General features: G+C 42.8%; 1 protein-coding gene and 1 pseudogene across 1 annotated transcript; one reads left to right on the forward strand and one right to left on the reverse strand.

Annotated features, from left to right (window-relative positions):
• Positions 1–650: 650 nt before the first annotated feature.
• Positions 651–1,617, forward strand: LOC129563566 (aldo-keto reductase family 1 member B1 pseudogene; annotated as a pseudogene).
• LOC148776401 (peroxisomal succinyl-coenzyme A thioesterase-like) lies at positions 911–21,664 on the reverse strand. The gene is made up of 2 exons (XM_088839463.1): positions 20,867–21,664; positions 911–1,044 (listed from the first exon to the last, which is right to left on the reverse strand). The coding sequence occupies exons 1-2, from the start codon at positions 21,321–21,323 to the stop codon at positions 1,022–1,024; spliced, it is 480 nt and encodes a 159-aa protein (XP_088695589.1). The 5' UTR covers positions 21,324–21,664; the 3' UTR covers positions 911–1,021.
• Positions 21,665–24,393: the final 2,729 nt, after the last annotated feature.

Genomic DNA, 24,393 nt, shown 5'->3' on the forward strand with positions numbered 1-24,393 from the left:
CCTTCCTTGTCTTTTAGCCACCATCATTCTGGACTCCTTTTTCCTATTCTAACTACCTAACAGTATCTTTTGGTGCCTAAAGGTTTCCAATTTGATGTCTAATTCATTTATTTTGTCTGTTTTTGCTTATGCTTTGGTATCAAACCATTATCTAATCCAAAGTTACAAAGATTTGCTTCTATATCTTCAAAGAATTCTATAATTTGAGCTCTTAAATTTACACCTTTAATCAGTTTTGAGTTCATTCTTGTGTTTGCTGTGAGGTAGGATTGAAATTCATCCTTTCCATATGGATATTCTTTTGTGTCAACACAATTTGTTGAAAAGATCATTCTTTCTCCTTTGAGTTTTCTTGTCAAAAATCAATTGACTGTAAGTGTGGTAAATGTCAGGACTTATTCTGGAATCTCATTTCTATCCCATTGATCTTTTTGTCTGTTCTTTTGCATGTACCACACTGTTTTAATTAGTGTTGCTTTCTAGCAAGTTTTAAAATTGGTCATTGTGAATTTTCCAGTTTTATTATTCTTTGTCAAGATTATGGGTTTCTTGAGTTTCCATAGGAATTTTGATCAATTTACCAGTCTCTGCAAAGAAACTTGCTGGAATTTTGATGGAGTTTAGATTGAATCTGTAGATCAATTTGCAGTATGGACGGTTCTCTGATCCCAGTCAGCGGAGCTCAAGCAGTCATGGCCAACCACATCATGCTCTACACCGGCGCCAAGATGCCCATCTTGGGGTTGGGCACCTGGAATTCCCCTCCAGGCAAAGTGACGGAGACTGTGAAGGTACAGTCACATTGACTGTGCCCACGTGTACCAGAACGAGAACGAGGTGGGTTTGGCCCTCCAGGCAAAGCTGCAGGAGAAGGTGGTGAAGCGTGAGGACCTCTTCATAGTCAGCAAGCTGTGGTGCACATATCACGACAAGGACCTGGTGAAAGGTGCCTGCCAGAAGACGCTCAGCGACCTGAAGCTGGACTACTTGGACCTCTACCTCATCCACTGGCCCACGGGCTTCAAGCCTGGGAAAGACTTCTTCCTGTTGGATGAGGACAGCAACGTGAGTCCCAGTGAGAAAGATTTCGTGGATATCTGGACAGCCATGGAAGGGCTGGTGAAAGCTATTGGAGTCTCCAACTTCAACTATCTCCAAGTGGAGAAGATCTTAAACAAACCTGGCTTAAAGTACAAGCCGGTGGTTAACCAGATCGAGTGCCACCCATACCTCACTCAGGAGAAGTTAATCCAGTACTGCAACTCCAAAGGCATTATGGTGACTGCCTATAGTCCCCTCGGCTCTCTCAACAGGCCCTGGGCCAAACCTGAGGACCCTTCCATACTGGAGGACCCCATGATCAAAGCAATTGCAGACAAGCACAATAAAACCACAGCCCAGGTACTGATCCAATTCCCCATGCAGAGGAACCTGATCGTGATCCCCAAGTCGGTAACGCCTGAACGCATTCTGAGAACTTCCAGGTCTTTGACTTTGAACTGGACAAGGAGGATATGAACACCTTGCTCAGCTACAACAGGGACTGGAGGACCTGTGCCTTGGTGAGCTGTGCCTCCCACAGGGATTACCCCTTTCACAAGGAGTTTTGAAGGAGTTTTGAAGCTGCAGGTGCCTGCCCTTGCCCAGGTGACCTGCCGTCTCCCACCTCACTTTTCTTGTGTGTAGCATAATTTGGCCTGTGTCCCTCAGTGGTGGGTCAGTGATTTCTAGACAAACCAGTGAGGGCTCGGCCAGCTTGGTGTTGGGTCCAAAGAGCAGAATCAGTAGATTAGTAGAAGTCTCTTCAGTTTTCCTTTGCCTTTCTAGTCTGGGGAACATGCAACCCAAATATTCTTTTCTAAATTGAATTTACAAAATCAGAATAGTGCCTCTAACAATGGGGTTTTGATTGCTCGGAACTGTAATCCTATCAGCTAGACTTTTCTTTGCCTCAAATAAAAAAGGCTCTTATGAGTTAAAAAAAAAAATTTTTTTGCAGTATGTTAGTTTGCCAGGGCTGCTCAGTCGTGTCTGAGTCTTTGCGACCCCATGGACTCTAACCTGCCAGGATCCTCTGTTCATGGGGTTTTCCCAGCAAGAATACTGGAGTGGGTTGCTACGCCCTCCTCCAGGAGATCTTCCTGACCCACTATTGAACCAGAGTCTCCTGTGTTTCCTGCACTGATGGGTGGGTTCTTTACCATTGAGCCACGGGGAAGCCTTCTAGTGGCCAACAGCAAAAGCCAGGCTCTTGTTTGTTAGTATTAATTCTTCAGTACACCGTTGGAAAATTTTAACAATTTTCTATTCACTTCTGTATAGAGCCTTTTAATCTGAAGCCAAAGGTTGTCTACACAATACTCAGCCTCATCTTGTGTGAGCACATGCTTCCTGAGAGCATGATGACTATACTGTGGTTGTGTTTTCTCTTATCCTGAATTTTTAAATCTAAGTAAACTTGGTGCTTGGTGAAGCCTATTCTGTTTTGTATATTTGTTAATTCAAAACCAAGACCATTGCTGCTAGTAGAACAGATTGTGGTTTACAATCGTCTATGCCTTAATTTTTTTCTCATACATATCCTACCTCTTTATTTCTGGAAATTGTGAGAGATTTCTTAAGTTTTCTTATGAATCCTAATTTGACTACTAGCCATGTCTATTTTGTTTTTGAGCTCATCAACTGAATTGTGTATCTCAGCAATCATTTCCACTTCCTAAAATACCTTGTGTATATTAGGAAAAACCTACTGTTCTCCTCCTGTGTCTCTTCTGTGTGACTCCTTTACTACTCAGAACACTGCAATTCTGAGACTTCTGGTCACCATATGTGTGGTGTAAATCTTTGAGACAACCAACTGATGTCCTAGAATTTAATTCAGTTCTAAAACTGTCTACCTGGAGATGGTGTCAAGTTCCCTGAGGTTAAGGTCTCAGTCCCACAAAACTGCTCTCGCCCCACCCCAGCTGCCAATTGCAAGTAGTAGGTCCCCAGGTTACCCACAATCTCTCTGTGATCAGGCTATAAATCCGAGGTTTCTACAACGTCTTCCTCAGGTTCTACTGATTTGCCAGAGCAGCTTGCCAAACTCAGGGAAACCCTTACATCAACTACCTTATTGAAGAATATGATAAAGGATACAGAGGAACAGCCAGATGAAGAGTTCCATTGGGGGAGGTCTGGGAGAGTCCCAGTGAAGGAACTTTTGTCCCTGTGAAGCTGAGGTATGTCTCCCTATCAGTGTGGATGTGTTCGCCAAACTGAAAGCTCTCCAAACCCTGTACTGTTGGGATTTTTATGAAGGCTTCCTCACATATGCTTAGTTGCTCTGTCGTGTCCAACTCTGTGCGACCCCATTGACTGTGGCTTGCCAGGCCCCGCTGTCCATGGAGATTCTCCAGGCAAGAATACTGGACTGGGTTGCCATGCCCTTCTCCAGGGGATCCTCCCAAACCAGGGATCTAACCCAGGTTTCCCACATTGCAGGAAGATTATTGTCTGAGCCATCTTGGAAGCCCAAGAATACTGGAGTGGGTAGTCTATCCCTTCTCCAGGAGCACTTCTCGACCCAGGAATCAAACCAGGGTCTCCTGCATTGCAGGAGGATTCTTTACTAGCTGAGCTACCAGGGAAGCCCTTTCCTCACATAGGCATGCTCAGTTATTAACTCAGTTTCTGGCCTCTTGTCTCTCTGGAAAATTGGGAGAGACAGCTGAAAATTCCAAGCTTCTAATCATGGATTGGTCTTTTTGGTTACTAGTGCCCATGCAGTCCCCATCCAGGAGCCCACCTAGAGTCACCTCAATAGAACAAAAGATGCTACTAGTGCTGCTATCACTTAGGTATTTACAAGAGTTTTAGGAACTCTGTGTTGGAAGTTGGGAGAAAGGTGCAAGCATATACATATTTCTTATCATTTCCACCTTCCATCATCAACTCATCTTGCAAACCTTAACACGTACGTATATTCACACACATACATGTAAATAGCAGATAACAAGATGATGTAATGTGGTCAACATATATGAGAATTATTTACTTTGTAATACATAATCAAATGGTGCTGTAGGTCATGAATAAATAGGAGAACATTCTGAAGGAATGGGAAATGTAGTTTAAAAGGAATACAGATATTTTCCCAATAAGAGGCGGAGATATTCAACTTTAGTAACAGCAACAACAACAAAAATAGGATGTCTTTCCTTGAGGCTGGAAACAAAGTGTATCATACATTTTAAATTATTTTAGAACAAGTGCATGAGATGTGTCACTGACTTCTGTTATTTATTTGTATGTTTTATTATTCAAAGTGTATGCACTTTTAAGAAGCAAAATTTATATTTTTGTGTTTAAAATGTTTTATTTCTGGAACAGCAGTTGATTATATAGTATACAGTTGGAATTTAAGAGAAAAGTGGAAAAATGTAATAAAATATAATAAATTTATTACATGAAAAAAAATACAATAATATGAGATTATCTTTTCAAACCATAAAATTTATGAAATTAATAAGGATTAGACACAAAGGCACACATACACACATATTGCACCACTGTTAGCAACATGGATGTTTTATACAGTGTCCTTGATGGTGCAGCTGGTCATTTCTGGTATGCACAGTAATTTCCTTTCAAAGAATCTCTCTTAAAGAAATAATCAGTGACACCCAAAGACCAACCATACCAGAAATGACCAACTGCACCATCAAGGACACTGTATGAAACACACATGTTGCTAACATTGGTGCAATATGTGTGTCCCTTCATCTCAGAACAGACTTTATAAAGAAAAACTATCAACAATGTCAAGGGCTAACAACAGAGGATTGATTAAATGAAGGGTAGCAGCACCAATCAGTAGAATACACATTACTGTTTTTAAAAAGTCGTGTGTTTGAAGAATATAATAATAACATGGTAAAATAATCACCATATGATATTAAAGTAAAAAGGATGTACACTTGAGTAAAAACTCAACATACAACAAAAAGCCTAGTGGAAAATGGAAATATTCTGACATGTTGAGTGCGTTAGTTTCTAGTGAATGGATTATATGCAGTTCCTTTTCTGCTGAATAATTTTCTCTATTTTCCAAGTTTTCTATGAATTTTTATTACTTTAGATTTAGAAAAAGAGAGATCCTATCTGTTAAGACCCATATCAAAGGCCATTATCTGAATTTTTTTCTAATCTTCACATCATAGTATATCACATCTCCCTCCAAAACTTAAGCCTATGGCATCTCTAGTCCCCTTTTGTTAGATTCTCCTACTAATAAGAATTTAAAGAGGGAATCATCTTTGTAGCTTTTGAAACATGTGGTTGGCAGTTTTACTTGGTCATTTATTGGCCCCCAAATTTCTGCTGCTTCTGCCTTTTATCCCTCAAGATCAGCCCCAGAATCTCTAGAGAAGCCTGACTCTCCAGCTTGGTTAATGGGAGATTCCTTCAACTGTCATGGAACATTCTATTTACAGAAAGTGCTGGAAAGAGAAATATGGAAAGAGGAAGGGAGGAGGGAAAATCACATGCTCATTGTTAATAATCAAGGGAAGGGGGTGTAGGCATTTTAAGTTGCCTGTCAGCTCCTGCAAAACCATACTACTGAAAGGTTGTTGCTGAACCACAAAAGACACCAGGATTCTTGGCCTCCGGAGGAGAGGAATTCAATCCAGGGCCAGAGACCAGGCTTGATCGCTCAGAGCTTTTGTGTAATAAAGTTTTATTAAAGTATAAAGGAGATAGAGAAAGCTTCTGACATAGGCATCAGAAGGGGGCAGAAAGAGTACCCGCTTGCTAGTGGTAGCCATGGAGTTATATACTCTCCAGTGAATCCAAAGAATGTCTGGAGGTTGTAAAGACCTCACCAGACCTACTCCCATAATTTACATTTTAAGATAACAGAATTAGCCAGAAGGTTTAATCCAGAGGCCTCTTGATGAAAGAGGAGAGTGAAAAGGTTGACTTGAAACTCAACATTCAGAAAACTAAGATCATGGCATCTGGTCCCATCACTTCATGGGAAATAGATGGGGAAACAGTGTCAGACTTTATTTTTTTGGGCTCCAAAATCACTGTGGATGCTGATTGCAGCCATGAAATTAAAAGACGCTTACTCCTTGGAAGGAAGGTTATGACCAACCTAGATAGCATATTAAAAAGCAGAGACATTACTTTGCCAACCAAGGTCCGTCTAGTCAAGGCTATGGTTTTTCCAGTGGTCATGTATGGATGTGAGAGTTGGACTGTGAAGAAAGCTGATCGCCGAAGAATTGATGCTTTTGAACTGTGGTGCTGGAGAAGACTCTTGAGAGTCCCCTGGACTGCAAGGAGATCCAGCCAGTCCATTCTAAAGGAGATCAATCCTGGGTGTTCATTGGAAGGACTGATGCTAAAGCTGAAACTCCAATACTTTGGCCACCTCATGCGTCAAGTTGACTCACTGGAAAAGACTCTGATGCTGGGAGTGATTGGGGGCGGGAGGAGACAAGGACAACAGAGAATGAGATGGCTGGATGGCATCACCGACTCGATGGAGGTGAGTTTGAGTGAACTCCAGGAGTTGGAGATGGACAGGGAGGCCTGGCGTGCTGTGATTCATGGGGTCACAAAGAGTCGGACACGACTGAACAACTGAACTGAACTGAACTGTCCTCAGGCAGCATACATTATTGTTATATAATCCTAAGGAATGTAGAGGAAAGAAAAGTTTGTCCTTTCTTCCTCCTTGAGAATTCCAGACCCCTCTTTCCTTGGGGACCCCTAGACTTCTTATCAACCTGCCTAGGAAATGACTCTCTCACTACTAAGTAAAGGCCAGGATTTAAACATGGTTCCAGAACTATACTTTTAACATTAGTGCCCTGAAACCACCCCTACCCTCACACTTCAAGTCCAGGAAAACCACTGAAAACTTTGGTAGAAGAAAGAGGAGCCACTTCCTTTCTCTGTGGCTGGGGCTGTTACCCTGCAGAGAGCTTAACAAAGAGAAAAGAAACTGGATGTGGGGAGACTGAAGCGCAGCTCTACAGGTACCATGCAAAGAATTTCTCTGAGTCTTGGTTTCTTCATCTGTAAAATGGAAATGACATCTGCCTCAGAGTGGGATAAAAGAAAAATCTGACTAAGCAAAAGGAGCACTGTTTTTGAGTTTCAAGAGAAAACAGCTGTCAGAAGATTCTTTATTGAAAAAGAAAGTTGAAAAACCAAAACACCATGATCATAAAGTATCTTTTATTTTAAACACATTCAGCTTTAGAAAAGTTTAGTAAGTTTAATGTGTATTTATATAAAGTAATACAAAACTAAATCATTCATTTGCATGCTAATCTATATTAAAGTCACTTATGAAATTCATCTAAATGAGGTTATACCAGCTTTCAAAACAACTAAATCACAAAGTCCATATGTGAAAATGAAAAAAGTAATTAAAATACATTTGCACTAGGAAACTCCTTCCTCATTCAAGAAGATTCAAGAACTAAAAACATATTTGCTTTGAAAATTTTTTGTAGTTTTCATCTAAGTAATTCTCTAACTAGTATACTAATTTACAACTATGATGTTCACTTCCATTCTTAAATTAGAAACTCAAATCTGATAACATTTTTTGATATTTTGTATTCTTTTTTTCCACACTAGGTAATCATTTATTAATTAAAAACAGAATAAATTATAATAATAGATAATTCAAATAATTATGGAGCACTAAAAAGAAGCACAAGCTGGAATCAAGATTGCCGGGAGAAATATCAATAACCTCAGATATGCAGATGACACCACTCTTATGGCAGAAAATGAAGAGGAACTCAAAAGCCTCTTGATGAAAGTGAAAGAGAAGAGTGAAAAGGTTGGCTTGAAGCTCAACATTCAGAAAACTAAGATCATGGCATCTGGTCCCATCACTTCATGGGAAATAGATGGGGAAATGTCAGACTTTATCTTTTTGGGCTCCAAAATCACTGCGGATGCTGATTGCAGCCATGAAATTAAAAGACGCTTACTCCTTGGAAGGAAAGTTATGACTAACCTAGATAGTATATTAAAAAGCAGAGACATTACTTTGCTGACCAAGGTCCATATAGTCAAGGCTGTGGTTTTTCCAGTGGTCATGTATGGATGTGAGAGTTGGACTGTGAAGAAAGCTGATCGCCGAAGAACTGATGCTTTTGAACTGTGGTGCTGGAGAAGACTCTTGAGAGTCCTTTGGACTGCAAGGAGATCCAACCAGTCCGTTCTAAAGGAGATCAATCCTGGGTGTTCATTGGAAGGACTGATGCTAAAGCTGAAACTCCAATATTTTGGCCACCTCATGCGACGAGTTGACTCATTAGAAAAGACTCTGAGGCTGGGAAGGATTAGTGGCAGGAGGAGACGGGGACGATAGAGAAGGAGATGGCTGGATGGCATCACCGACTCGATGGACATGAGTTTGAGTGAACTCCGGGAGTTGGTGATGACAGGGAGGCCTGGCGTGCTGTGATTCATGGGATCGCAACGAGTCAGACACGACTGAGCGACTGAACTGAACGCTCTCACTGAATTTCTCTTTCTCTTGGCACTTCTCTCTACTCCCTCCTCCTCTGAACATTTCAGAATCTGCCTCTCTAAAATTATGTCTTCCGAGCACCCAGATAAACCCTATTTTTCTTATGTTCCATAGACTAAGGCTGAATTGAGAGTCATAGTTGAAGAGTTTCCTAAAGTAACTGAGAACCCTCACAGATTTGCTGAAGAGTCTAACACAGTTCATTCAAACTTCCCAACGAGGTTGCTTAGATTTTTATCACTTAGTCCACCTGCTTGTGGTGAGGGTCAACCCAAACATGTGATTAAGGTTGTCTGATGGGAACAGCCCAAACAGAATTCAGAAAAACCCCTAACTTTTGGCCAAATGCTAGAATATTTTCTGGAAACCTCTACTGAGCAGTTACAGCAGCTTTTCCTAAAACTACTGATTGAAACAAAATTCAGACTTGCACACAAAAATCTGATGAACCTGTTCATGAGGATTCTCAGGAAGCATAACAGGACCTGTGTGCTGTTTTGGATCTGTCAGGAATTCTCTGTTCCTTATTAATTCCTGAATATTCGGGAATTAAGAGGAGAGGCAAGCCTCTCCCGGGGGCTGAGGAATCCAGGCATTTCCTTCATTAGTTTTTCTATACGGTGGTAAATACCCTCTTCCTTTTTATGAACCATATGGTAAAAGTGATTATTTACAACTCTCTTTAATATGGATTGCCTATGTTTTGTAAGTCTGGAATTTTAATCTTTATCTTTGCTGAGAATAACTACAGTATATATGCCCACACCATGTTGATTAAAACGCCTTTGCTCTATCAGAGCTCTGGTCCCATGTCTTGCTTTCTTTTTCTCTCTCTCTGTCTTTTTCAGGCTAATTCCTGGAGCGTAGAGGCTCTCTGGGTTCACTTTCCTGCCTGGACTTCTAAGACCCTCTCGAGAAGGTGCTCTGCGCTTTCACCCCATCGAGAGGGCGCCTGAGGCCTTCGTGAACAGAGCAAGCCCCGTGCCAGAGGCTTTATTGGCTTTCTGCGTAAACCAAGGAAGATCAGCCTCTTTCTCTTTCCTTTACTTCCTTATTGGTCGACTCCGTACTACCAGGTTCCGGTCCATTAAAGGATCTCAACAGAGGATTAGGATTATTCTTGGAATGTTTACAAAGCAAATTCTTGTTTTCCTTCAGGTGGTGAATCCACTCAGGTAAACTTTAACTCTATTATGTGCTGAACCAGGATGTTCCTCTTTATTTTAAATAAGCAGGATGGAATGTGTCCACTCCAGATTTAATTTGGCACATCAGTTCACTTGCAAGGTAGATGAGTCAACTGATAAGAAAGACTACTAGATTTCTTAATTTTCAACTCTGGCAAATGAAGGTCCCTAAATAGAGCCCCAAACCTAGTTGCTCCTATTATTGGGAAGACACAGGACACTGAAGAATTTTAGCACTCAAGGTGCCTTCAGCCTTCTAGCCAACCTTTCCAGTGTCCTCCTAATTTCGAATGATGGGGCTTCAAGGAACTACAGGGGCTCTTCCCAATCCTCCATCTTGATTGACCTGGGGAAACATTTCTCCAGATTAAGGATGAAGCTCTTTCTACCCTTAATGACACCAGAGCTACACTGCTAGTACTCAACCCCACTTCTGTAAAGCAGCCTCTGCTTTGGAGTTCTAAAATAGTTCAATTAGTTGGAATCTCTAATGAATCTTAAGAAGTTCCTGTCTCTGAACCTATTTCCTTTTGTTTCCTTGACAGAATACACCCTTTTCTCCTGAGTTCCTCTGCCCCTATTCATTTATTAGACTGAGACTTAGAAAAATATCATGCTGGAATTTCTCTCTCCCCAAACAGAGAGATAATACTGGAATCTGACAGTAGCAATCAGAATAGCCAACCAAGTGAATTAAGTGACCCTTTGACATCTTTTATTGACTCCATTTCTGATGGCTTTCCTGGTGGCTCTGACGGTAAAGAATCTGCCTGCAATGCAGTAGACCCGGGTTTGACCCCTGGGTCAGGAAGATCCCCTAGAGAAGGGAATGGTAGCCCACTCCAGTATTCTTGCTTGAAGAATTCCATGGACAGAGGAGCCTGGTGAGCTATAGTCCATGAAGTCACAAAGAGTTGGACATGACTGAGCAAGTAATATTTTCACTTTGACATATTTTATTAGCTCCATTTTTGATGGCACTGTAGCTGAATCTGGAGGACAATGATAATTGTCCCTATTTGATAGCTACCATCATCCTCTTTACAGGTAAAATCTTCAGCTGATATTAGAGGCATCCATGATGCAACTTCTATCAACATTCAAACAGATGTTGAATGTTGAATTCAAACAACATTCAAACTTCTCCCTGAATCAATCAGTATCCTAGAAATAAAGAATTCCTGCAAGGCATCAAACCTATAATAGAGGATTAAAATTCTCAGGGCCTCATTATCCCCTAGTCCCTGGAACACTGCTATTTAGATTGTGTGTGCTCAGTTGCTTCTGACTCTTTGCAACCTCATGGACTGCAGCCTGCCAGGCTCCTCTGTCCATGGGATTTCCCAGGCAAGAGTACTGGAGTGGGTTGCCATCCCTTTCTCCAGGGGATCTTCCCAACCCAGGGATCGAACTCAGGTCTCCTGCATTGGCAGGCAGGTTCTTTACCACTGTGCCACCTGAGAAGCCCATTTAGGCTATGAGAAAACCCAATACATGGGGCGAGAAGTTTGTCCAAGAGTTATGAGCAAAAAAACATGGTTATCCCTTGTCGCCTTGTTGTTCCTAAGTCCCATACACTACTGATATCTAGTCCCAATGAAAGCAATTTTTTCACCATAACTGATTTATACAGTGCATTCTTTAGTATTTTAATTAATGAGGTGAGTGAATGCATATTTGTTTTCACGTAGGAAAAAAGGCAATTCACCAGGACAGCAATGTCCCAGACAGTTCCTCTTACTTTTTACAAGTCTTGAAAGCTGATGTGGGTGATATAAACTTTTCTCCAGGCTTTACTTTGTCACAGTACATGAATGATTTGCTTCTCTGCTCTCTGTAAAACTCTTCATGGCAAGAGAGCATCCACCCGTTAAAACTTTCAGCCTTCAAAGGACAGAAAGTCTCTAAAGAAAAACTGCAGTTTCCTCTGATGCAAGTTGGATATTTAGGGCACCTGATTATGGAAAACAGATTCCTTTTGGTTCTAGGTAGATCTGGGGCATCCTGTACATCCAGAAATCTATAATTAAGTGCCAATAATGAGGTTTTCTTGGGCTAGCTGCCCACTGTCAAAACTGGATTCCAAATACTTCTCTTATGGCCCAGTCCCTACATACTTTACTTTAAAAAAAGCCAACAATCTGGTTTTACCAGAAATTCAAAAATTCCCACTACTTACCACTGATCTCATTGAACATGGGAGTTTTGTAAATGGATTTCATTCAGCTTCCTCTGTCTCACAAAACTAAATATGTTTTAGTCATGGTTTGTATTTTTCTCACTGGAGTGAAACTTTCCCCTGTAGACAGGTCACCACTTCTTCTATAGCTAAAATTCTGTTCAGTTCAGTCATTCAGTCATGTCCAACTCTTTGCAACCCCATGGACTACAGCATGCCAGGCTTCCCTCAGTTCAGTTCAGTCGTTCTGTTGAGAGCCCTAGCTCAAGCTAAAAATGGGCCCCATTCTTGCTTTTGCATTGCTGCGGGTGTCTTGTTCTACCAGTGTGGGGGGACTGGACTCAGGGCTAACCCAGCAATACCAAGCCTTAAAAGCCACAGAATCAGAAGTTCTCTGAGATTTTAGGGTTAAAATCTGTCCACACCAAGAGGAGGGAATGAAACACCGCCCCCCCCCCCCCCGGTGTAAACGTCAATCCAACATTTGCTCACACTTTCACAAGTTCCTGGGACTTGGGCAATCCAACATTTGCTCACACTTTCACAAGTTCCTGGGACTTGAGCAACCAAAAGAGCCTTGAGGAAGGAAAAAAAAACAGCCCCTCCCCAGAGGCTCACGTTTTGAAAAGAAAGTCCCTGAGCTGCATACCCGTGTGATATGCTAATTATATAAATTTTGGGCTTTAAAACCTGTCTGTAACTGTTGCTAGGGGTCCTCGGCTCGCTTTTGATGCAGAGGGCCCGTTTGCGCAAACGTTCAATAAAATCCTCTTGCTGATTGCATCTGTTGGCGTGGTGCTTGGGTCCCAGGGTCGCCCACCCAGACGTTGGTTTGGGCAAAGGCTGGCCCAACAGTTCAGTCGAGTCTGACTCTTTGCGACCCCATGAATCACAGCACGCCAGGCCTCCCTGTCCATCACCAACTCCCGGAGTTCACTCAAACTCGTGTCCATCGAGTCAGTGATGCCATCCAGCCATCTCATTCTCTGTTGTCCCCTTCTCCTCCTGCCCCAATCCCTCTCAGCATCAGAGTCTTTTCCAGTGAGTCAACTGTTCGCATGAGGTGGCCAAAGTATTGGAGTTTCAGCTTCAACATCAGTCCTTCCAATGAACACCCAGGACTGATCTCCTTTAGAATGGACTGGTTGGATCTCCTTGCAGTCCAAGGGACTCTCAAGAGTCTTCTCTAGCACAACACTTCAAAAGCATCAATTCTTTTGCAATCAGCCCTCTTCACAGTCCAACTCACATCCATATATGATCACGGGAAAAACCATAGCCTTGACTAGATGGACCTTGGTTGGCAAAGTAATGTCTCTGCTATCTAGGTTGGTCATAACTTTCCTTCCAAGGAGTAAGCGTCTTTTAATTTCATGGCTGCAATCACCATCTGCAGTGATTTTGGAGCCCCCAAAAATAAAGCCTGACACTATTTCCACTGTTTCCCCATCTATTTCCCGTGAAGTGATGGGACCAGATGCCATGATCTTAGTTTTCTGAATGTTGAGCTTCAAGCCAACCTTTTCACTCTCCTCTTTCACTTTCATCAAGAGGCTTTTGAGTTCCTCTTCACTTTCTGATATAAGGGTGGTGTCATCTGCATATCTGAGGTTATTGATATTTCTCCTGGCAATCTTGATTCCAGCTTGTGCTTCTTCCAGCCCAGTGTTCCTCATGATGTACTCTGCATATAAGTTAAATAAGCAGGGTGACAATATACAACCTTAACATACTCCTTTTCCTATTTGGAACCAGTCTGTTGTTCCATGTCCAGTTCTAACTGTTGCTTCCTGACCTGCATACAGGTTTCTCAAGAGGCAGGTCAGGTGGTCTGGTATTCCCATCTCTTTCAGGATTTTCCACAGTTTATTGTGATCCACACAGTCAAAGGCTTTGGCATAGTCAATGAAGCAGAAATAGATGTTTTTCTGGAACTCTCTTGCTTTTTCCATGATCCAGCTGATGTTGGCAATTTGATCTCTGGTGCCTCTGCCTTTTCTAAAACCAGCTTGAACATCTGGAAGTTCACAGTTCCCATATTGCTGAAGCCTGGCTTGGAGAATTTTGAGCATCACTTTACTAGCGTGTGAGATGAGTACAATTGTGTGGTAGTTTGAGCATTCTTTGGCATTGCCTTTCTTTGGGATTGGGATGAAGACTGACCTTTTCCAGTCCTGTGGCCACTGCTGAGTTTTCCAAATTTGCTGGCATATTGAGTGCAGCACTTTCACAGCATCATCTTTCAGGATTCGAAATAGCTCAACTGGAATTCCATCACCTCCACTATCACCAACTCCCAGAGCTTGCTCAAACTCATGTCCATCGAGTCAGTGATGCCATCCAACCATCTCATCCTCTGTCATCCCTTCTCCTCCTGCCTTCAGTCTTTCCCAGCATCAGGGTCTTTTCCAGTGAGGCAGTTCTTCCCATCTGGTGGCCAAAGTATTGGAGTTTCAGCTTTAGCATCAGTCCTTCTAATGAATATTCAGGACTGGTTTCGTTTAGAATTGACTGGTTTGATCTCCTTGCAGTCCAAGGGACTCTCAAGACTCTTCTCCAACACCCCGGTTCAAAGGCATCAATTCTTCGGTGCTCAGCTTTCTTTATCGTCCAACTCTCACATCCATACATGACTACTAGAAAAACCATAGCTTTGACTAGATGGACCTCTGTCAGAAAATTCCTAAAATTCTGTTAGTAAAAGATTATCCCTCCCTGAGGAAGCCCTCTTGAACTGCCTAGAGATCAGGCAACCTGTTTAACTGGTCAAGTACGTCAATAAGTCTGTGGTTTGGCTGGTTTCACAACACTTTCACTGCACTTATTCTCAATCCTCAGGGTAAGTCAAACAAACTAAGGGCACTTTAAGACTCAATTGGCAAAATTTGTAAAACCCTCCAAATATTGTGGCCAAAAGCATTGCTGTTGGTCCTTCTAAATCTCAGTTCCACCCTCTTTGGAACTCAAAACTCTCACCCTTTGAGAAAGTCACAAGACATCCAATATACCCGACCCCTGCATCTTTTGATTCACAGCTGATAAAAAAAAGTATACATCACAGTGTAAAGGTCTAGTTGCTTCCATTAAAAATAAACATGCTTTGATAGAGCAGTCTTTTCACAGAACCCCCACAGGAGATGAAGACCTTAAGCATCATATCTTGTAACTTAGATATTTCATTTACTGGAAAAGATACCTCCAAAGAGTCTCGTTTAATCTCACTGGAAAGGCCACTTTCAGGTACTGCTAACCAACCCTTGTGCTGCCAAACTCCAGGGAATAGGCTCTTCATTTCACATGACACATCTCAAAAGAGCACCAAACCCTGACTGGACCTTATACCAGAGGATGACCTGAAAGTAAAGATTTTCCAGAACCGAAGCAGAAAACATCTGACGAGACATCTTTGCCAAAATGTCAGGGACAGGAGTATTAGAAAGTTCAAGATTCACATGTCTTTTTTTAATCTGGATTGATAACTGACTGGATTCTTATCCGAATTCAGGATAACTGAACTTGCAACCTTACATACCATGCTACTCTCTGATAACATATTTGTTTCCAAAGAGTTCTTTTGCGATTACACTACTGTTTTTAAAATATCTTCGAAGTTTTGCTGTCTTCATGAAGAGTTCATTAGCTATTGCTTTGTGTTTATGCCTGCACTATATCTTCCCAAATGCACTGGGTTAATTCTTTTAGATGTTGTGTGCTCTTATTGTATTCACTATTCTACTTTGCTCTCATGGCTGTTTTAAATGGGAACTTCCAGGAGACATCCATGATTCTAGGTTCACTTCCACAGAGAGAACTTTACCCCTCGAAATCAGAATAAGTGCCTAGCGGCTCAGTGGTAAAGAACCCACTTGCGAATCAATGCAGGAGACCCGGGTGTGATCCCTGGGTTGGGAAAATTCCCCTGGAGAAGGAAATGGCAACTGACTCCAGTATTCTTGCCTAAGAAATCTCATAAACAGAAGAGCCGAGGGGATTGGGATTGGAAAAGAGTCAGACATGACTTAGCGACTGAACAAACAACAAGTATTTGTTCAGTTGGCTACCTTCAGGCTACAGTTTGGAATTGTCCTGTTATTCTTGATTCTGTACTTGTTGCCCACTGCTGCTGCTGCTGCTAAGTCACGTCAGTCGTGTCCGACTCTGTGTGACCCCATAGATGGAAGCCCACCAGGCTCCCCCTTCCCTGGGATTCTCCAGGCAAGAACACTGGAGTGGGTTGCCATTTCCTTCTCCAATGTGTGAAAGTGAAAAGTGAAAGTGAAGTCGCTCAGTCGTGTCCGACCCTTAGCGACCCCACGGACTGCAGCCTACCAGGCTTCTCCATCCATGGGATTTTCTAGGCAAGAGTACTGGAGTGGCTTGTCATTGCCTTCTCCGTGTTGCCCACTAGACCTTTGTAAAAACAATGTACCCCAAATGGTGTACCCTATTGCTTAGGGGCTTGATAAATATGGATTATGGGTGCAAAGTGCTGGAAAGTTCTCCCTCCTACCCCTCCTTTGTTACTCAAATGTGACTTCAGTAAGTTTCTAATCTGTGCAGTTTCTCTCTAACAAGGGACATGACAGCTAGGAAAGGTTCTTCCAGACATTGAAGGACAAAAGACCACTGACTCTTGATCGGTGGTGTTTTTGGAGAAAAATCTTAATTAAAAGGGAGAAATTGTGAAAATTAATAAAGGGAAACCTCACCAAAATGGAGTCAGGAGGACAGAACTGGAGAACTGCCATGCAGTACCACTCCATATCAATTGTAGGAATAATTGTCCCTTATAGATCACAACAGAAGGACCATCAACAGGAAAGAATCATCAGTTACAGGCCCCAACAGAAAAGATGTACATTGCCTCCCCTCCAAGAAATTGACAACTCCAGCAATTCAGCAATGAAAAATTGTTGACACCCCAAACTTTTCTTTGATTGATTTTTGTTCAAAACAACAGCTCCCAACTTCCTTCTTTTTCTCTGTAAAATAGCATTCCTCTCCTTGTCCTGTTGGACTTGCCTACAGTTTTTGCCATAGCATACTTCTTCCAAATTACAATTCTCTGTTATTCCCAAATTAACCCAGTTTTTGCTACTCAAGTAACTAACTTTTATCTTTAAGGGCAACAGTGAGGATACAAAATGAAACAATCACCCTGGAAAACAGCTGACCAAGTTCTTATAAATTTAAACATACACTTAGGTTCAGTTCAGTTCAGTCGCTCAGTCGTGTCCGACTCTTTGCGACCCTGTGAATCACAGCACGCCAGGCCTCCCTGTCCATCACCAACTCCCGGAGTTCACTCAAACTCATGTGCATCGAGCCAGTGATGCCATCCAGCCATCTCATTCTCTGTCGTCCCCGTCTCCTCCCGCCCCCAATCCTTCCCAGCCTCAGAGTCTTTTCCAGTGAGTCAACTCGTCGCATGAGGTGGCCAAAGTATTGGAGTTTCAGTTTTAGCATCAGTCCTTCCAATGAACACCCAGGATCGATCTCCTCTAGAATGGACTGGTTGGATCTCCATGCAGTCCAAGGGACTCTCAAGAGTCTTCTCCAGCACCACAGTTCAAAAGCATCAATTCTTTGGTGATCAGTTTTCTTCACAGTCCAACTCTCACATCCATACATGACCACGGGAAAAACCATAGCCTTGATTAGACGGACCTTTGTTGGCAAAGTAATGTCTCTGCTTTTTAATATGCTATCTAGGTTGGTCATAACTTTCCTTCCAAGGAGTAAGCGTCTTTTAATTTCATGGCTGCAATCAGCATCTGCAGTGATTTTGGAGCCCCCAAAAATAAAGTCTGACACTGTTTCCACTGTTTCCCCATCTATTTCCCATGAAGTGATGGGACCAGATGCCATGATCTTAGTTTTCTGAATGTTGAGCTTCAAGCCAACCTTTTCACTCTCCTCTTTCACCTTCATCAAGAGGCTTTTTAGTTCCTCTTCACTTTCTGCCATAAGGGTGGTGTCATCTGCATAGCTGAGGTTATTGATATTTCTCCCGGCAATCTTGATTCCATCTTGTGCTTCTTCCAGCCCAGCGTTCCTTATGATGTACTCTGCTGCTGAGTCACTTCAGTCGTGTCCGACTCTGTGCAACCCCATAGACGGAAGCCCACCAGGCTCCCCCGTCCCTGGGATTCTCCAGGCAAGAACACCGGAGTGGGTTGCCATTTCCTTCTCCATGATGTACTCTACATATAGGTTAAATAAGCAGGGTGACAATATACAACCTTGACGTACTCCTTTTCCTATTTGGAACCAGTCTGTTGTTCCATGTCCAGTTCTAACTGTTGCTTCCTGACCTGCATACAGGTTTCTCAAGAGGCAGGTCAGGACCCAGTAATCTCACTTCCATGTATTTACACCAAAAATGAAAGCTTGTGTTCACACAGAAATATGGATTCAAGTGTTTGCAGTGACTTTATTCATAATCTCCAAAGATTCAAAACTCAAACGTCCTCTACCTGGCTAATGAATTAACAAACTGTGGCACATCCATATAATGGAAACTTGTAAGATACAAGAAGGAACTAGCAAATGCATGGAGCAACACAAATGAATCTCAAGTGTGTTATGCCATACTCAAAAAACTACCTACCGTATGCTTCTAGTTATTTCACATGTTCATTATTTACATAAAAGTTTGTATATAATGTGCAATTTTTAAGGAATAATTATAAAGCAAGTAGTTTATACCCAGAACTTTAAGAAATAATTCAGTTCTAACCATCAAAGCCCTGTGAGTTGCTGTTTCTCTTCCCTCACTTTCCACTATTCTAAATTTATCAGTTTCTTGCTTTTTAAAGTCTTACCACTTGGAAGCACATTTTAAATGGCATTTTGTTTGGTTTGCCCTTTTAAAAAATGTTATCTGAATGCAATGCTACTGAATGTGTTCTTCGGGAACTTGATGTTTTATTCAACACTGTTTCTGAGGTTCATCCTGTTGGTTCCTGTGACTCTAGTTCAGTCACTTTTGTGCTGTAAATATCTCAATTTATGCATCGGTTTTAGTATTGATGGACATTTGGGCTGTTTCTGTTGAATTTGCTCTTAGAAACATAAATTCCTACTGGTGTACCAGGAGTAGAATGACATAATCAACTTACTAAGTAAAAGCAATTTTTTCCCCAGAGTAGATGAATAACTGTATTTCTCTTACTAGTATATGGAAGTTCCTTTTCCTCCACATACTGGTCAAACATTGGTAATGTTAGACTTCTAAATTATGAGGGTGTGAAATGTAGTGTGTAGTTCTGAGCTAGGAGACAGAGGGTCTCTGGACTGGACACCTGGTGTTTGTCAAGTGGGGTAAAATTTGAGCTTTTATTCTCAGCACACTCCACAGACAAAGCAAGTGGCAAAAGCTGAGCTCTGCTAAAGCAAAGAGATATGATGCCCACATTTGAGGTCAAGGAAGACTTCCCTGTCTGCACATGCACAAGAAGACTTATTAGGGGTCAAAAAGGGAAGGGTCCCCATAATAAGTGTAGACATGCACCCACAGGCCTCTGCAGTGGGATCCATTAGAAAAAAGTTGCACACACATCTTGCGGAGCGTCCAAGGACAAGAAACAAGATAACTGACCAAAGTGAAACAATGAACAGGAAGGACTGTCCTACATAAGTGATTTCCATCAGCTCTATGCTATGCTCCTCACTCAGGATGCCCATACCCTTTTTTCTCTAGGCGTGTATCTCTACCTAGTTTCTAACTTGCTGTGCTTCTCCTTACTCAGGACGTCCACACTCCTCTCCTGGTGTGTGTCTCTGCGAGCTTCTGACTTCCGACTCACTGCCCACTTCCTCTTTAGAGAGGAGCCGATACCGATTCTCTCCAGGTGTACATTTCTGCCTAGTTTTTGACTTAGCGTGCACCTCACTCAGGATGCCCACACTCCTCTTCCAGTGTGCATTTCTGCCTTGATTCTGTCTTAAATAAACAACCTATCTCTCCCTGTGCTCTCCCATACTTTGTGCTGTGTCTCTAATAATCTTTGTACCTGTTTTTACAGTTTTTGTCTCCTCGAAACGTTCTTGCTTTCAAACAGTGGCAAGAGCCAGGGAGGGCCACTTTGCTTCTAGCCTTTAGCCCCTGGTGGTCTGGTGGTTAGGACTCTTGGTTTTCATCCAAGTTACCCAAGTTCAGTTCCTGGGCAGGGAACTACGATCTCTCTTCAGGAAGGCTCACTGCCCTCCCACTGAGATCAGTTTTATTTTGCATTTGCCCGATTCCTAATGAAGATAACCATCTTTTAACAGTTTCATTGATTGTTTTTTATGTAATGGTCAAATTAAACAATATCAAAAAATCTCCAGTGGATAACAAGAGGGTTTCCTCCTTCATACTAATTTTCTTAAATCTTTTTTTTTTTTGGACTGTGCTGGGTCCTTGTTGCTGTGTGGGTTTTTCTTTAGTTGTGGTGAGCGGGCTGTGTTCTCTAGTTGTAGTACACTGGCCCCTCATTGTGGTGGCCTCTCGTTGTGGAACACAGGCTCAGTAGGTGTAGTACATAGAACCAGCTGCTCTGGAGGCATATGGGATCTTCCCCGATCAGGGATCGAACTTGTGGCCCCAGGTGGATTCTTTACCACTGAGCCACCAGGAAAGGCCCCTAATTTTCTTAAATCTTTTAATATATGGTGAGAGTTAAGCAGCAAAGTTGTAAAATTGAGAGATTTGGAAAGAAAACATTAAAAACTGGGAATTACGTATAAATTTTTTTTTCCATCACAACTATCTTTTCTCCCTTTCCTTGTGATCTCTGCCCTGACCTCTGTTCCGGAACAACGGAATCACCTCCACAGCTAACGAACGGTCCAGTACTGTTTCCTGGAGAGTTTCAGGCCCCACGTACTTTTGGAATGCTAGGAGCTACCAACTTATTGCCTTCCTCTCGCACAGAGACAGATGAACAGTTAGGGATGCTGACGGCTCACCTGGCGGCAGGAAGAGCGTGGCGCGCACCCGGCCTGCGCTCGCCAGCTCGCGCCGCACCCCGGGCGCCAGGAAGTCGCGCTCGTGCACCACCCGGGCCAGGAGCCGTTGGGCCTCGGGCTCGTGGCCGTCGAGCACCTCCAGCTCCACGGCGAAGGGCGTCTGCACATCCCGCTTCAGAAATCGCCAAAAAGGCTTCTCGGGCTCCAGCGCCCAGAAGAGCCCCATGGGCTCGAGCCCCGCGAAGCTGCCGCCCAGCGCGGGCGCGCGCTCCAGGTCCAGCAGGCCGGCGGCGTCGGCGCAGTAGCGCGCGTGGGCCCTGAAGAGCGCGCCCTTCTCGTCGCGCAGGGACGCGCGCAGCGTGACCGGCTGCCCCGGCGCCAGGCCGCGCACGGCGATGCGCACGGGCTCGTCCCAGCGGCAGCGGACCGCGGGCTCCAGCGTCACGGTCACTGTCATCCCCAAACGCACAGCTTAGGTCCGTACTCTAAATGGGGAAGCGCGGACGGCTGCTGGAGTTTTGTCTCAGGCCGACTGGAGCGCGCCCGGAGACACCACGAGATCAGGCGTGGTCTGGCGTCAAGTTAAGTTTCGTGACTGAGCCGCCTTTGGAACGACCCTGCACCCCTGAGTCGTCTGGGGTTAAAAGCACCAGATCGTTCACCCGGGCCAGAACAGGACGCACAGGATGTCCTGCTCTCCAGGACACGAATCTGCCCGCCCACCGACACCTCTTCTCTGCCTTAAACTTATTCGATGGTGAAATCAGAGATTAGTGGATTTAGGCAAAAGTCCAACAAGAGGAAAAGGACAACTTAAAAAATAAACAATCATTGAATTATAAGGTACATCCCTATTGCAAAATTCAGACTTAAATTGAAGAAAGTAGGGAAAGCCACTAGACCATTCAGGTAAATCAAATCTTTTACCATTATACAGTGGAAGTGACAAATAGATTCCAGGGATTAGAGCTGATAGACAGTGCCTGAAGAACTATGGACAGAGGTTCCTGACATCATACAGAAGGTAGTGATAAGACCATCCCCAAGAAAAGAAATGCAAAAAGGCAAAATAGTTGTCTGAAGAGGCCTTACAAATAGCTGAGAAAAGAAGAGAAGCTAAAGGCAAGAGAGAAAAGGAAAGATATACCCATTTGAATGCAGAGTTCCAAAGAATAACAAGGAGAGCCAAAAAGCCTTCCTCAGTGATCAATGCAAAGAAATAGAGGAAAACAATAGAATAGGAAAGACTAGAGATCTCTTCAAGAAAATTAGAGATACCAAGGGAACATTTCATGCAAAGATGGGCACAATAAAGGACAGAAATGATATGGACCTAATAGAAGCAGACGATATTAAGAAGAGGTGGCAAGAATACACAGAAGAACTATACAAAAAAGATCTTCATGACCCAGATAACCACGATGCTGTGATCACTCACCTAAAGCCAGATATCCTGGAATGGGAAGTGAAGTGGGCCTTAGGAAGCATCACTACAAACAAAGCTAGTGGAGGGGATGGAATTCTAGTTGAGCTATTTCAAATCCTAAAAGATGATGCTGTTAAAGTGCTGTACTCAATATGCCAGCAAATTTGGAAAACTCAGCAGTGGCCACAGGACTGGAAAAGGTCAGTTTTCATTCCAATCCCAAAGAAAAGCAATGCCAAAGAATCTTCAAACCACTGCACAATTGCACTCATCTCACACACTAGCAAAATAATACTCAAAATTCTCCAAGCCAGGCTTCAACAGTACATGAACTGAGAACTTCCAGATGTTCAAGTTGGATTTAGAAAAGCCAGTGGAACCAGAGATCAAATTGCCAGCATCCACTGGATCATCGAAAAAGCAAAAGAGTTCCAGAAAAACATCTACTTCTGCTTTATTGATTATGCCAAAGCCTTTGTCTATGTGGGTAACAACAAACTGTGGAAAATTCTTAAAGAGACAGGAGTACCAGACCACCTCACCTGCCTCCTGAGAAATCTGTCTTCAGGTCAGGAAGCAACAGTTAGAACTGGACATGGAACAACAGACTGGTTCCAAATCTGGAAGGGAGTATGTCAAGGCTGTATATTGTTACCCTACTTATTTAACTTCTATGAAGAGTACGTCATGAGAAATGCTGGGCTGGATGAAGCACAAACTGAAATCAAGATTGCCAGGAGGAATATCAATAACCTCAGATACACAGGTGACACCACCCTTATGGAAGAAAGTGAAGAACTAAAGAGCCTTTGAATGAAAGTGAAAGAGGAGAGTGAAAGAGTTGGCTTAAAGCTCAACATTCAGAAAACTAAGATCATGGCATCTGGTCCCATCACTTCATGGCAAATAGATGGGGAAACAATGGAAACAATGAGAGACTTCATTTTTGGGGAGCTTCAAAATCACTGCAGATGGTGACTGCAGCCATGAAATTAAAAGACGCTTGCTCCTTGGAAAAAAAGCTATGACCAAACTAGACGGCATATTAAAAAGCAGAGATATTACTTTGCCAACAAAGGCCCGTCTAGTCAAAGCTATGGTTTTTCCAGTAGTCATGTATGGATGTGAGAGTTGGACCAATCCAAAGCTGAGTACTGAAGAATTGATGCTTTTAAACTGCGGTGTTGGAGAAGACTCTAGAGCGTCCCTTGGACTGCAAGGAGATCCAAGCAGTCCATCCTAAAGGAAATCAGTCCTGAATATTCATTGGGAGGACTGATGCTGAAGCTGAAACTCCAATACTTTGGCCACCTGATATGAAGAATTGACTCATTTGAAAAGACCCTGATGCTGAAGGATTGAAGGCGGGAGGAGAAGGGCATGACAGAGGGATGAGATGGTTGGCATCACTGACTCATTGGACATGAGTTTGAGTAAGCTCCAGGAGTTGGTGATGGACAGGGAACCTGGTGTGCTGCAGTCCATGGGGTCGCCAAGAGTCAGACATGACTGAGTGACTGAGTTGAACTGAAAGTACATACAAAAAGTGGCTTCTTTGGTGGTCCAGTATTAAGACTTTACCTTCCAATGAAGTGGGTGCAGGTTTGATCCCTTATTGGGAGAGCTAAGATCCCATATGCCTTGGGGCCAAAAAAACCAAAAACATAAAAAGAGAAACTATATTGTATCAGATTCAATAAAGACTTTAAAAATGGTCCACATTAAAAACAATCTTTTTAAAATATTGCATACATCTTATGTGTATATAGTTTGATGAATTTCACAGCCAGAACATACAGGTTGGAAATTCATCAAAGTATACACTTGAGCAGAGGAATGCAGAAACATCATTACCAACACTCTGGAAGCCACGCTCATTCCAGTTCCAAATGAATGAAGTGAAGCAGTGGCCCAATACTGTTAACAGAATGTAATGGCTAGCAGGAGTTCTTGAGTTTATCTCATAGAGCAACAGATTCGGGAACAGCTTCTTAAAACCAGTCTACTTGTAAACTGCCTTCACTAATTAAGCTGTTCTAGTTGTTTTTTCTTTTTTCTGCCACTCTAATTGAGTATTTTCCCAGGTCTAGTTGTTTCATAG

This window comes from Moschus berezovskii, chromosome 9 (genome assembly GCF_049115385.1).
Source record: "Moschus berezovskii isolate FMDL1 chromosome 9, NW_MosBer_1.0, whole genome shotgun sequence".
Lineage (NCBI taxonomy): Eukaryota > Metazoa > Chordata > Mammalia > Artiodactyla > Moschidae > Moschus > Moschus berezovskii.